This window comes from Phaenicophaeus curvirostris, chromosome 22 (assembly GCF_032191515.1).
Source record: "Phaenicophaeus curvirostris isolate KB17595 chromosome 22, BPBGC_Pcur_1.0, whole genome shotgun sequence".
NCBI lineage: Eukaryota > Metazoa > Chordata > Aves > Cuculiformes > Cuculidae > Phaenicophaeus > Phaenicophaeus curvirostris.
In genome coordinates this window covers 7738409-7753617 of record NC_091413.1, presented here as the reverse complement: position 1 = coordinate 7753617, position 15209 = coordinate 7738409, and the positions used below count along the sequence as shown (strand labels likewise).

General features: G+C 52.0%; 1 protein-coding gene across 1 annotated transcript; it reads left to right on the top strand.

Moving 5' to 3' along the window:
- Positions 1-2520: 2520 nt before the first annotated feature.
- LOC138729874 (protein-arginine deiminase type-2-like) lies at positions 2521-14926 on the top strand. The gene is made up of 16 exons (XM_069874465.1): positions 2521-2635; positions 4045-4231; positions 4312-4381; positions 5034-5095; positions 5177-5294; positions 5887-6012; positions 7400-7578; positions 7771-7874; positions 8019-8130; positions 8209-8316; positions 10662-10813; positions 11470-11614; positions 12580-12673; positions 13434-13519; positions 13690-13818; positions 14582-14926. The coding sequence occupies exons 1-16, from the start codon at positions 2544-2546 to the stop codon at positions 14813-14815; spliced, it is 1998 nt and encodes a 665-aa protein (XP_069730566.1). The 5' UTR covers positions 2521-2543; the 3' UTR covers positions 14816-14926.
- The last annotated feature ends 283 nt before the right edge of the window (positions 14927-15209 follow it).

The following is a 15209-nucleotide window of genomic DNA, read 5'->3' as shown; positions in this document are numbered from 1 at the left end:
TCCTCCTTCCATGCCAATGCCTCAATGACAAGAACCTGTGCAGCGGTGGAGAATTAGGCTTTTCCAGCCCCTTGGGTGGCCAGGTCCACCCAAAACCACCCCAGGGACCACCCAAACATCCCTACAGTCACCAGGGTTTCAATCCTGTATTGGCCAGCAGGTAACACCTGCTCCTGAGGGTCCACAGGTTCTGCCTGGCACGTACTGAGGGCTTTTACTGGCACCATCACGCCTGTTGGACCACAAGGGGAATAAATATATTGAAAGCCTCCTGCTGATTTTAAAAATCACAAGTGATTTGGTGACCACTGGCTCTTTCTGTAAGAAGGGGAGGATTTGGGCTTGGGCTTTTTATCGAGAGAAAGAAGATTTAAGTAGCATGTGTTTTCCTTGCCAACAACTGAAATGCTACAGCCTTAAGCACATGAACTGGGAAGTGAAAATGGTAAAAGAGAAGCAGCTTTTTCCTTGTTTTCTTTCAAACTGGTTGGTTTATACCTCTGTTTTCCCAGCCCACGGGTTCCAGGAGGGAGGTGATGCCACCTCATCCCACGAAATGCTGACTGCTGGCTCTGCTTTGGGGTAAAAAGAGAGGAAATGAGCCTCACGTGGTTTAAAGTCCACGATCAGAGATGACTTGTGCAAAAATGATGCACTTTGGGGCTGGATTTTCTTCTTTTTAAATCACTACTCTTTCTGGTTCCTCTTCCACCAGCATTTCGTACTACTGGTGGTTGAAACAGAGAGGGGTTACGAAAATAAATAGTGACTGAACACCCTGGAGGTGTTGAAGGCCAGGCTGGATGGGGCTTGGAGCCCCTGATCCAGTGGGAGGTGTCCCTGCCCATGGCAGGGGTGGGACTGTGTGGGTTTTGAGGTCCCTTCCAACTCAAACCATTCGATGATTCTATGATGCTTCTGAGCAGAAGAAGCATCTTCCAACTGCTCCCAGGCCAGTACGTCCAAACCAGGGGTCATTTAACCCAAGCCCTCAAGTACATTTTACACAGCAATGGTGCTGCCCAGGCCATGATGCTCTACAAAAAAAAGCACAGCCTGGGAATAAAGTGGTTTATATGTTTTTACATTCACAGAATCATGGAATGGTTTGGGTTGGAAGGGACCTCAAAGCCCATCCAGTCCCATCCCTGCCATGGGCAGGGACAACTCCCACTGGATCGGGGGCTCCAAGCCCCATCCAACCTGGCCTTGAACCCCTCCAGGGATGGGGCAGCCTCTGGATAACCTGGGCCAGGGCCTCCCCACCCTCACAGCAAAACATTTCTTCCTAAGATCTCACCTCAATCTCACCTCTTTCAGCTCAAAACTGTTCCCCTCATTCTCTCCCTGCCCTCCCTGACCCAGAGTTCCTCCCCAGCTTTCCTGGAGCCCCTTTCAGCACTGGAAGCTGCTCTAAGGTCTCCCCACAGCCTTCTCTTCTCCAGGCTGACCATCCCCAGCTCCCTCAGCCTGTCCTCGTATGGGAGGTGCTCCAGAGCCCGGATCATATTCTTAGGGAGAGCATCTACAGCCTTTCAGAAAATGCCTCCCTTGCCAAGCCTCATTTTCTTACATGCTGTGCACAAAAGTATCGCTGAGCAAACTTTTGGGAATAAAAAGCCCTCACTCACATTTTCTCAGGTCACAGCAAAATAAAACCAGATCTGCTTCAGACGGGAAACTGGATTTGTGCTTGTTTCCTACACCCTGGCCACTGAGGGAGGCGAGCGCTGAAAAAAGAAAAGCCCAAAAGGGATATAAATAGGCAACATCAACCTGAACATTTCTGCCCCTCGCTAATTGCTTGTGGCTTCCAAAATCTGGGGCAGAAGTTTGGGTTTTCAAATGAATATTTCGCTTGATGTTAATAACTAATGCAAACGCCTGCGTGGGCAGCAATTGCTCCCGACGTGCTCCGCTGCGGGGTGGCGAGCAGCAGGTTCGCCGTGCAAAACCACCTTTGATTCCCCCTCGTCACCAACCGGCTCCTCAGCTTCCCTTTGAAAATAAGGAGTGGGGGAAAAAAAGGAGAGTCCTGCTCTTGCCTCAGGGATGGAAAATTGTATTTCTTCCTCCTGAGAGCTGCCAGAGCTCTTCCCTAGAGAGCAAAAAAAAGAGCGGTTACCTCAGCAGTGAAAAATTGCCTCCGTGTTGGGCTACTTGTCCGGGTTTGGGGCCGAGGAGATGCTGGAAGGACCAGGAGCTGGGAACGGCTGGGGGAGCTCCTTGCCTAGGGCTGGGAGCTGCCTGGGCTTTGGGCCAGCTGCCCTCCTTCTCCATCCCTTCCCTCCCTCAGGGATCACTTTCATGGGGCTTTAGAGGGTCCAATCCAACCGCCCCCTCCCTTCGGACTGGGCTGGGAGCTGCAGATTTGTCATCCCAAACTCTCCAAGCTCCAAAAGGCGACTAATTTGCTGCGGGGCCAGTTGAGGGAGGAAGGAGAAGTGGGTGGGAGCTGTCGGGGGGACTCGGTGCCACCCAGAGCGGGTGGGTGAGGGGGGTGAGTGCCCATCATCGGGGCATCCAGGCTGCTGCGTGGGGAGATGCCGCGGGATCGCACGCTCCGCTTGCAGCATGGGAACCGCATCGAGGCCCTGTGCGTGCTGGGCACCTGCATCTCCGCCGATGTCTATGGGTGAGTGGGATACCTTAATGCTCCCTTTCCTCCTCCAGCTCTGCCCCTCCAACTTTCTTCTCACCTTTCCCCCTCGTTTATCCTTCCGCCAATCCCCTCTCCTCATTTTTCCCTCTGCTCCCCCAAACTCATAGCTCTGACACTGCGATTTAATGCAATTTATGGACAAAATGCTCCCTGGGCTTAGCAATTGTGGCTTTACGTGGTGTATTTACCCCTGGTCTGCGATGGGTTTGATCCGTTTGCGGTCAACAGATCCAATGGCATCTCAGAAAGCTGCTGGAGAACAGAGGAATGAGCAGGAACCGTGGGGCTGGACAGCAAAGGAGGGGATGCAGCTGGGAGAAGGGAGGAAAACAAGATCTAGTGACCAAGCAGTGTCCTGGGAAAGCATGCGAGTCCCAAAACCACCACCCCACACCCCTAAACCAAACCCAACACTGCCTGGCAAGATAATTATTGCCCCAAAGGAAAAAGTTTAAAAGCTCATTTCACAGTTAATTCTGGTCTTTGCTGCTTTTGCAAATCTCACCCTCAATATTTAAGCCAAGCAGGGCAGTTACAACTCATCTGGCATCTCTCCGCGTCAAATCTCCTCCCGGTGGGGTTCCCAAAGCCCAGAACCAAGGAAATCAAACCAGTTTTTCCATGCATAATTAAATGTAATTTAAGAATTCAAGCAACACCCGGGCAGTAGCAAAGGAGCACTCAGATTTCCTCGCCCCAATACTGCAGGTTTGGTGTTGCCAGCATCCAGAAACCCAATAAATGCTGCTGTAACGGTGATACGGGGCGAGCTCTTGGGTGTCAGGAGCAGGCACGCTCAAAGGGAGCCGGCACGTCGGCTGCTGCAAGCCACCCAAAAATAATAACTCTGGGAAGACAGGGAAATTAGGGACAAGGAGCCAGGCGAGGGGAAAGAGATGCGCAGAGCGGCTGGGGAAGAGCAAGGACACATCAGGCTGGGAGCAACACAGCAGCAGCTGCTATGGGGTTGGATAAAATCACCCTGAAAATTAGAGTTTCCCATGGTAAAGTCTCTCTCACACCATTACAATGAGTTGTTAAATACCAGGTTTGCCTTAGCTGGAAAATAGACTTCAATGGATTTCTCCATTGAAATGCAAACCTGAGTTCAGTTCCAGCGGCACCAAGCAGTGATTATTATAGATTATAATCTACACTAATGGCTACAAAATGGACCAATTTTGCTAAAACAGCTTGTTTTGCCCTAAAAAATGACACTTCAAGCATTCCCAGGCAGGGAGGAAAGGGCAGAAAGGTGCGGGCGGTGAGTGTGGAGGTGCCGGCGTGCCCGGTCTTGGCTGTGTTCTGGGCAGTAAATGAATTGCAGGGAGAACGAGGTGGTTTTGGTGCAAACCTCTAAAAAGAGCGAGTGTTTTTGGCAGGGCGGCCCCAGCCGGAGCAGTGTCCTTCGGCGTGAAGCACACGGAGGGGGTGAGCGTAGAGGTGGTTTGCTGGGGCCAAGCAGAGGTCGGCTCAGCCACCGATAGTGGGACACGGTGGCCACTGGATGAGGGGACGGTCCTGAGGTTCAGCATGAACCGGGCCAGCACCGAGGTCAATGATAACAAGGTAAGAAGTGGGTTGTTGGGGTGTGGGACCTCCATGGAGGGAGAACATCCTTCCCCAACGAGGGATTTGGGGCTTTGCAGGTAACTGTCAGCTTTTACGCAGAGGGAGGTCAGCACATCAACCAGGCTGGGGTCTTCCTCACCGGCATCGGTGAGTACGGAGGTTTCTGAGATGCAGCAATCCATCTTAGAATCATAGAATCATAGAATAACCAGGTTGGAAGAGACCCACCAGATCATCGAGTCCAACCATTCCCATCAATCACTAAACCATGTCCCTCAGCACCTCGCCCACCCGTCCCTTAAACCCCTCCAGGGAAGGGGACTCAACCCCCTCCCTGGGCAGCCTCTGACAGGGACCAATCACCCTTCCCGGGAAATATTTTTTCCTAATGTTCAGCTTAAACCTCCCCTGGTGGAGCTTGAGGCCATTCCCTCTCGTCCTGTCCCCTGTCCCTTGGGAGAAGAGCCCAGCTCCCTCCTCTCCACAACCTCCTTTCAGGCAGTTGGAGAGAGCAATGAGGTCTCCCCTCAGCCTCCTCTTCTCCAGGATAAACACCCCCAGCTCTCTCAGACGCTCCTCTTGTTCTCCAGGCCCCTCACCAGCTTCGTTGCTCTTCTCTGGACTCGCTCCAGAGCCTCAACACCCTTCTTGTGGTGAGGGGCCCAGAACTGAACACAGTATCTTCACCCCCTCAGTCCCTTGGAGAGGTGTCAGGGCAGAGATGGACCCAAGTTTGGCAGCTCTGAAGGGCTTTTGCACCTTGATATCCCTGGGATGACAGTCGGTTCTGTCCATCCAGGGATCTCTTTGGATGTTGACGCAGATCGGGATGGCGTGGTGGAAAAGAACAATCCCAACAAGGTAATTGAGCCTCTTCCACCACACCAAAGTCCACAGGCTTACAAGAGCCTGAGCTCGCTAAACCCCAGTGGCGTCTTTTAGGCAAGCTGGGCCTGGGGTCCTGAGGGACACGGAGCCATCCTGCTCGTTGGCTGCGACAAGGAGAGCCCCTTCACTCCAGCATCAGACAGTGACAACGAAAGAGTATTCAATAAAGAAGGTAACACAGCTTCAAAAAAAAAAAACCCCTAGAAAGCAAAAAAACCCTGTTATTCCTCCTCTTTGACCTTTTTGGAGATGCCATGTTTCTTGGGAACCTACTTCCCAGGAGCTGCTCTCCACCCAAGCTGCTGAGTAAGCTTCTAACATGGGAATTTTTCTGTTTTAATGCCATGCAAAGTAATTGTGGTCAAGCAAGGGCATGAAGCATGGCCAGAAACCAGTGGAGGTGCCACTGCTGGAAGAGCTTGGCCCAGGAATGCTTCGAGGTCAAAGGAGCTCGAGGCAAGGAATGCGGCTGGCAGCCAGGGATTCACCCGCCTGTTCCTGGAAAACTAAAACCACGTGAAGCTGGTGCCCATCGGCTTCTTAAGGGCAGGGACCGGCTGTGCCAGGGCTGTTGGGAAAAGTAAAAAGGGCATTTATTTCAAAGCCCAAGCCACAAGCTTTGCTCGCAGGGCTGCAGGTTGTTTTTCCAGCTTGCAAAGGCTGGTAGCAAGGGAAGAGCAGATTCCTTGGCATGGGAGACACAAATCCCAGGAGGGATTCTCTGCAATCACCCATCGCTTAGGCTTTTTGTGTTTGCACCCCAGATTTGCTGGAAATGTCACGGATGGTCTTGAGGACTGAAGGGCCACAGCGCCTGCCCCGGGGGTACGAAATCGTTCTCTATATTCCTGTCTCCGACGCCGACAAAGTTGGAGTCTTTTATGCGCAGAGTAAGTCCTTCCTCACCTCCTCCGCTGCCCCTTCCTTCTCAGCTGTGATGCTTTTGAGATCCCTATGAGCTCTTTTCTTTCAATGTGTGACCTTGTCCTCTCCATGGTCTTCAAGCAGTGTTTCTGAAGTGAATCACATCCTCATAGAATGGTTTCAGTTGGAAAAGACCTTTAAGACCATTGAGTCTAACCACTGATCCAGCTCTGCTAAACCACTTCCCTGAGTACAATATCTACTCGCCTTTTAAACCCCTCCAGGGATGAGGACCCCGCCACCTCCCTGGGCAGCCTCTGCCAGTGCCCAAGAGCTCTTTCTGGAAAGAAATTCCTCCCAATATCCAACCTAAATCTCCCCAGTGCATCTTGAGGCCATTTCCCCTTGTCCTGTCACTGGCTACCAGGGAGAGGAGACCAACCCCCACCTCACCACAACCTCCTTTCAGGCAGTTGCAGAGAGCGATGAGGTCTCTCTCTCTCTCCTTTTCTCCAGACTAAACAACCCCAGGGCCCTCAGCCGCTCCTCACAAGGCTTATGCTCTAAACCCTTCCCCAGCTCCATTCCCTTCTCCAGACACGCTCCAGCATCTCAATGTCCAATGCCCTCAGCAAATTTTTCCAGTGTTGAATGTTCCCCCTTTTAAATCACTTGAAACAGTTTGGAGATTAACAAGCAGAGGCACGGGGCCATAAAGCCATTTATACAAGGTCACCCAGCAAAGGAAAAGCAATAAAAAGCCACATGTCCTGACACCCAGATGCTTTATCCATGACGGCAGCACATTCTACAATACATTTTCCCCTCCTTGTTCCCCATTGTGGGCACTGGGATTGATTCCCTGGGACTCCAAGCCATCATCCAGCCCAGAAATGTGCCATTAAGCAGCTTGGTCTCATCCTCCAGTAGCAAGACAGTCTGTCAGTGAGGGAATGGGTGGCAGGTCACAGGGAGCTGCAAGAGCAGAAACCCCATGAAAACATCTTCTCAATGACTTCTCCATCCAAGGAAATGCCAAGACAAGAGAAGCCATGGGTCCCCCATCCCTGGAGGGGTTCAAGGCCAGGTTGGATGGGGCTTGGAGCCCCTGATCCAGTGGGAAGTGTCCCTGCCCATGGCAGGGGGTGGATCTGGGTAGGCTTTGAGGTCCCTTCCAACCCAAACCATTCTGATTCTATGACATTTTTCCTCACGTTCCTGTGCATGACTGCAAAATTGAGGGTCCCCTAACTCCGGCTTTAAGGTACTTCCCGATGAAGCTTATGCACTCACAGAAGTGGAGAAGTTCCAGCACAGAGGGGATGTGGTACCTTGTTGCACAGAAGCACAATAGGCTTGAAATCACCACTGAAACTTCAGAAATTGCCCACTTTCTCCTTTCTCTTCTTGCAGATCCCTTCTTCGGGCAGCGCTACATCCATGTGCTGGGCCGGAGGAAGCTGCACCACACCGTGCAATATACTGGTGGGACTGCTGAGCTTGACTTCTTCGTCGAGGGGCTCCGCTTTCCTGATGACAACTTCCCTGGGCTGGTCTCCATCCACGTCAGCCTCCTGGAGACCCTCTCTGAGGTCTGGAGGTCCTGGAGAAGGGGTGCAAATGGAAGGCTGTAACAGTCTGAAGGGCATGGAGAATGAGATGGGGATTGAATGGAGAGCAGTCCCCATTCATTTACACCAAAAGGGAACACAGAGGTAGAAGGTTTGTTGGGAATAATCGTAAACAGGGTGTGGAAAGACCTCGTTTCTTCTTGTCTTCCCCAGGGTATTCCCCATACACCAATCTTCACTGACACAGTTGTGTTCAGGGTAGCACCGTGGATCATGACCCCAAACACTTTGGCACCAGTGAATGTCTTCGTCTGCAGGTAAAGGCCAAGGGATGATGCTCCATGGTCTCTCTGGAGATCACCAAGACAGGCCAGGGAGGAGAAGGGCAGGAGGAAAGGCAGGGGGAAATCCATCCTTCAGCAGCCCTTCATCCCCTTCCCTCCTGCCGTCCACTTTCCCAGCATGAAGGACAACTACCTCTTCATCAAGGAGATAAAAAACCTGGCGAACAAGGCCGGCTGTGAGCTGAAGGCTTGCTTCGGCTACATCAACCGTGGGGACCGCTGGATGCAGGTAGGTGGGCACTGGAGAAGGGGTGAAGCTTTCCCTCCCTGCTGATTCACCCCTTGAGTGTTTCCCTTCCTTCTTTAGGATGAGATTGAGTTTGGCTACACCCACGCTCCCCACAAAAACCTCCCGGTGGTGCTGGACTCCCCTCAAGAAGGAGGGCTGGAGCAATTCCCCATCAAGGAGCTGCTGGTAAGAGCAAGACTGTCGCTTGCATTGCATGAGGAGCAGCACAGAGGTTTTTACACTTAATCCATTTAACCTTTCATAGAATCATAGCATCATAGAATAACCAGGTTGGAAAAGACCCATCGGATCATCGAGTCCAACCATTCCCATCAATCACTAAACCATGTCCCTCAGCACCTCACCCACCCATCCCTTAAACACCTCCAGGGAAGGTGACTCAATGCCCTCCCTATATTCCTTGGAGGCCATGTAATGAATCGCCTCAAAAATGAGAATTTAACACCATTTTTACTCTGCATGGAGATATCATCCCATCCACTTCCATCTGGGAGACCACCCACAGCCTCACCCCCTGCCCCAAACCCAGGATCAGAGCCCAGTCCCCTCAAGGAAAACCCTGCATCCAGAAGGTGCTGGAGGAGAGGGGCAAGGAGCAGCTCATGCCTCTGGAAACAAGACTCCAGCCAAGCTCTGGGCCAGGGGTGGATTTCTCCACCTAAATCATGCAAGCAATGGGGTGGTTTTTCCTTTCCTCCTTGACGCCTCCGAGCATGCAGCAGCGGGAGAGGAAAGGAAAGCATGAGAGGGGTCAATTTACTTCCTCGGAAGAGAAGGAGATGTAGTCAGTTGACAAAAACATCCCTGGCTTCTTTGCCAAGGCAGAGGGCCAGCCGTGGGCAAGGCACGCAGAGAGAACTGCCTGGGAGAGTAGCGACCCTGGCCAGGGCGTTTTGGGGGAGCCCAGCATGGCAAAACGATGGTTTGGATGATCCCTTTGAGATACCACCACGCAGAAAGGGCATAACATGCCCAAATCTCTGCTCCACACACCCAGCAGGCCCTCCAGCAGCTTCAACCATGGTTGTCTCTCCGACAGTAACGGGAGAAGAGGATAGCTCACTTTTTTTTTTTACTGCACGTCACTTTAGGAAAGGTTAAGTGCTTTGAAAAGTATTGAAATCCATCGTTTCTCATGCCTGAAATGAGTACATGCTGTCCCGGATTCATGAGGCGGGATGGAATAGCGCAATGATCTGCTCCGTCGCAAATAAGCCGGGCGTCCGCTCCTCCTCAACCTCTTTAGGAATTGCTTTGCTTCATATTTAGCGAAGCAATTTCAGCCTTCGGAGCTGCTAACACATTATAGACTCCAATTTCTGCTTTGAAGCCTCCCCTAATCCCCACCTCCTATCTTTCCAATCTCATTTTCCAGCTGGGAATATTTAGCCAAAATCAACATGCACGGGGTCCTCCTCGCGCCCCGGCCAAGCCCTAAGCCCCTAGGACCCCGCGCCAGGGAAAAAGGAGACGAGAAGGAATTAGCCCCTCAAAATCAATCTGGAACTGATAGGGCTTGGATGCGACGCGCAAACCTGGGATGAACCAGCGCCTTGACAGTTGAAACCGTAGCGGCTCCGTGGTTTATTAAATTGAAATAAGCCAAGAGCAGGTGTTTTGTGCTCCATCCCTCCCGCAGCACCCGAGGGAAGGATCCAACCCTCCTGATATGCACCTCGAAAATGCACGGGGAGCCTCAGGGAAAGGCAGCAGTGGCTGCCGGCTTCTCCAAACACTCTCCATTTAAAGACCTAAAAGCAATTTCTAGATGATAACCACGCACCCTCAGGTCTCCCTGCTCATTTTGACTGACCTGTATACTTGGTTTACTCCTACAGAAACCCAACACTAATAAGTGATTGGGATTTAATGCAAACCCAACAGACACCCAATCGTGTCCCAGGAGCTGCCCTGAGCTCCAAGTCCACCTTGACTTGAACTGGATTGCAAGGACAGGTTCACAGTGGGACTTCTGTCCCATCACTCCCATTTCCACCCTGGTTTTAACATCACAACGCCTCCCATGGGCATTTAACCCTGGCACATCACTAATTACCCCTGCATGCACAGCAGTTCAAACCCCAGAATATATTAACTCCTAAAAATCAGGGCTTAATGGGATCTAGGTGAAGTACAGCCCTTCAGGTGGCTCTTATGCCTGGGGTGGATTTACCTTCCAGTGCTGAAGTTCATCTTGCTTGACAAGAGCCATCCAGAAACTCGGCTTGGGGCTACCCAGCACCTAATTAGCTTAATGTGGGCACTTAAACATTGGCTGTGGGACAGAAGCTCCCTCCCTAGCTCAATATCCCAGCTCTGCCCCCACCATTTACCACTCATTACTGAGCCCAGATGACCCAGAGATCTTTGTCCTCTTGCCTTTCCCTTCCTCTCCCCATCCATGAACAGGTTTCACTCTTGGCATTTTTACCCACTGGAGCAGGTCTGAGCCCAGCAGGAGGGATAAAAGCAAAGGTGGGTGGAGAACTCAACAATTTCTCTTTCCCCAGGGCCCCGATTTTGGCTACATGAGCAAAGAGCCCCTCTTTGAAGCCATCACTGGCCTCGACTCCTTCGGCAACCTGGAGGTCAGCCCACCCGTGACCGTGGCAGGGAAGGACTATCCCTTGGGGAGGATCCTCATTGGCAGCAGCTTCCCCACGTAAGAGATGGGGGAAAACACGTGTTTGGGAGCAAAGGAACCCAAATTGTCCCCAAAAATCATGAAAAACAAAATCAAATTAAGGGTCTCAATTAGCCACTCCCTGACCAGCTGCAACTCTGGTATCCAGTGGAGTGGGTGCATCCAACCTCTGCCTTCACCTTCAACTCTCCTCATTTTTTTCTGCCTTGGTAGTGATTTATGGGTATGTACGTAGTGATGCATAAATATTTATTCTCCTTATTTCCTCTCCTGTGGGTTGGAGTTGTTCAGACTGGAGAAAAAAAAGGCTCTGGGGAGATGTTAAAGCAGCTTCCAGTGCTGAAAGGGGCTCCAGGAAAGCTGGGAGGGGGTCTTGATTAGGGAGTACAGCAATGGGACGAGGGGTAATGGTTTTGAGCTAAAAGAGGGTAGATTAAGATGAGATCTTGGGGAGAAATGTTTTGCTGTGAGGGTGGGGAGGCCCTGGCCCAGGTTGCCCAGAGCAGGGGTGGCTACCCCATCCCTGGAGGGGTTCAAGGCCAGGTTGGATGGGGCTCGGAGCCCCTGATCCAGTGGGAGTTGTCCGTGCCCATGGCAGGGGTGGGACTGGATGGGCTTTGAGGTCTCTTCCAATCCAAACCATTCTATGAGTCATGATTCTGTTTCACCCCCAGATCTGCCGGGAGGAGAATGACCAGAGTGGTGCGGGATTTCCTCTACGCCCAGCAAGTTCAGGCTCCCGTGGAGCTCTACTCCGACTGGCTGTCCATGGGCCAAGTCAGTGAATTTGTCACCTTTGTGCCCACCTCCGACTCAAAGGTATCCCAAACCCCTCTGCTGCTCCATGGTTTCTCTTCCAAGCATCTCCCATTAGGGCACCTCTCAGGAAAACCCCAAAGCCCTTTTCTTTGACTGTCCCAGCCAGTTATTCACTTGGGTCCTCATCCCTGCCTCAAAAATGAGGGACTTGAACACAAAAAGGGACTTGTTATGCTAGTAATCAACACAGAGAGAAGAAAAAAAAGATGCCTACAAGGGCAGCCCAAGAAATTTAAACGTCAGTATTCAGATGGACTGGCCAGGGCTCACAGCTGCTCAGCATAGCCCAGAGGGTTTCAGAAGGTAGCCCTTTCCTCTCTCAGTTTTTATTGCTTCTGACACAAGACATTTTCCTCCCTGGGGAAATCATATCCTGACCTGGATGGTTCAGCAAAGGAGATTTTGTGTCTACACACACAAACCCTCCATGCCCATGGCAGGAGGTGGGACTGGATGGGGGGCTTTGAGGTCCCTCCCAATCCAAACCATTCCATAACAGCAACTTCTGGTTTCTTCTGAGGAAGCCAGAGGCTGGTTACTCATTCGCTTCACCCTCTCCCTACACTGCAATGCCAGCACAGAAACAAAACCAGCAACTCAGACAGGAACCACTCTCTACTCACCATCACAGCTCATCCAAACCCCCTCCCAGGGGTTTATAGTCCCCACCTGGGGTGGGCAGGATGGGACCCAGCTGCAGTTTTCCTCCCTGCCCCAGAGCATTTCAACCCTCAGGGGCAGTTGGGTGGGTATTTGCCAACAGCCTAAATCATAAAGAGCATAAACAGCACCTCATTTGGATACAGATCTCAGCTTTGCACTAAAAAAAAGGCACTCAATAACAGCAGAGATGCCTAATTTCCAGAGTTTATGCTCAGGTGCTTTGCAAAAACAAGCCCCCGAGCATCCCCAAAGCCTCAGCTCAGGCGCTTTTGGTGACCGCTCTCTGTTCCATCTTGCCGCAGCGCTTTCGGATGCTGATGGCCAGCCCCGCAGCGTGCTACAAGCTCTTTCGGGAGAAGCAGAAGGAGGGCCAGGGCGAAGCCACCATGTTCAAAGGCAAGGGGACAGCGGGCGGCTTCGGATGAGCTTTGCTGTCAGCCGAGGCAGACAGAGCCGTCCCCCCCGAGCAGCCGGCACGAGGGCGGCAGCGCCTGAACAACATGCGGGTGTCGGCGGGACGTGGGGAACTTTTCCCACCCGGTTGCCCTTCACGGCTGGCAGGCGGGATGCTTCCCACCATACCCAGCCTCCTCAAGCCCTATTTTGGGAAAGCGAGTGGGACGGGAGGGATAAAGCCCTCTGCATGGAGAAGATGCTTGCATGGTGGGATGGAGCATCTCTGTAAATGCCAGAAGAGTTCCAGCACGGAGTGGGACAACCGAGGGCTCTAACGTCACCGCTTTTTCTTGCCTGCCCTTCCCTCCCTTTGGCAATGACATTTTGGTTGCAGGTTTGGGCATTCTTCAGTTGTGGTTCTGAGCATCATCCATCCACGATGGGGGCAGGGGAAGATCTCTGTGCCTCCACAGGTCTCCTAGAGTCACTGCCAACCAACCAGGTCCTGTCTATCCCAAAATAAGGGGTGGAGGTGGCAGCTAATGACTCCTGTGGGCAGGAGGATGGATGACAGGACTTCTCTGATACTCTTTCCAACACAAAAAGGTTTTTCTCCCACCCAGTTAACCAACAAGTTAAGAATTGAGACTCCCCAAGCTCAGCAAACTGGGATTTGGGGGGCTTCTTCCATCTCTATGCCCTGTTTTAAACCAGGGCCCTACTGGCATCACTCCATTTTGATGGGGCTTTGCATTTTCAGGGTACTCAGGGACAGACACAAAACGGGTCACCATTAACAAGGTCCTTTCCAATGACATCCTGGTGCAGCAGAACCACTATGTCCAGGTAACAACCAAGATTTTTGGTAATAATTGAAATGTCTTGCAATAAGTGCCCCAGAGTGGCCATTACCCTCAAGGGAGGGGTTGCATTTTGGCTCCCCTCCTGCATGAGATGTTTCTGGGGATCGTGCTCACCTGTCCCCCCCACCTCAACCTCTTCTTGATCCCCTCCAGCGCTGCATTGACTGGAACAGGGACATCCTGAAGAAGGAGCTGGGTTTAACGGAGGAGGACATCGTTGACCTGCCGGCCCTCTTCAAGCTCGACAAGCAGGGCAAAGCCGTGCCGTACTTCCCCAACATGGTGAGGGGGGTCCTCACACCTTGAGTTTTTGCCAAGAAACAGCTTATTCAGCCAATAAGAGCCCTCAAAGTCATCCCCAAAAAGCACAATATTTACAGCTGACCAGAAAAAGAATCATAGAATCGCAGAATCATTAAGGTTGGAAAACCCTCTAAGCTCCACCAGTCCGACCACCAGCCCAACCCCACCGTGCCAGCTAAACCATGGCCCCAAGCACCACATCTGCACGCTGGGTATAAGGATAAGCCTGGGTCTACCACAACTTTGTGTCTTTGTATTGCTTGTGGTTGGGTTTAACTAAGTAGTTTTGAGGCAAAAACCTTTCAAAGCAGTGAATTTGCAAGGTGTGGGGCAAATTTTAATTATAAAAAGGGAGAAAACGATACTGAATTTGGAGGCTTGAGGGAAAGTGATTCCAAAGAGTGGTCTTGATGCCCCAGGGGAGGGTTAGGTTGGACATTAGGAAAATGTTCTTCTTCCCCCAGAGGGTGGTGGAGCGCTGGAACAGCTCCCAGGGAAGCAGTCACAAAGCCAACCCTGACAATATTCCAGAAGCATTTGGCCAACACGCTCAGCCACACAGTGTGAATGTTGGGGTGTGCTGTGCAGGGAGAGGAGTTGGACTCGATGACCCTTGTGGGTTCCTTCCAGCTCAGGACATTCTATGATTCCATGAATTTAGAGTGAGGCTGATGAAGGACAGTGGCTTTCCTTTGGCTTCATCAGTTCAAGGCTGCTGGGTTCACCTTCTATCACCCCACAGGTCACCATGATCATCCTGGCCAAAGACCTGGGCATCCCCAAACCCTTCGGCCCTGTGATAGGGGGCGAATGCTGCCTGGAAAGACAGACTCGCTCCCTCCTGGAGCCACTGGGCTTGCGCTGCTGCTTCCTCGAGGAGGTGGCCTCCTACCATGGCAGCCTCGGGGAGGTCCGCTGTGGCACCAATGTCCAGCGACGGCCCTTCACTTTCAAATGGTGGCACATGACACCATAGGGGGTATCCTTCCCCCTCCACACTCGCCCCCGGTGGCTTCTTCAGCGTGTGTTGTTTGTGATTCAGTCAATAAACAGATTTGCTGTGAGGAAAGAGGTGGGAAAGGAAATAATAAGGAGGGATAATTGGGAGAGAAAGGGATGGGGAGGGGCGACACATGGCATTTCATGGAATAGCTTGGTTGAAAAGACCTTTGAGATCACCCAGTCCAACCATCCTTGTCCACCACTGAACCATCCCTGTGCGCCCCCTCTGCCTGGCTTTTAAACCCCTCCAGGGATGGAGACTCCACCGCCTCCCTGGGCAGCCTCCAACAGGACCCGAGAGCCCTTTCCATGAAGAAATTCCTCCTGATGTCCAATCTGAACCTCCTGTGGTGCAACTTGAGGCCATT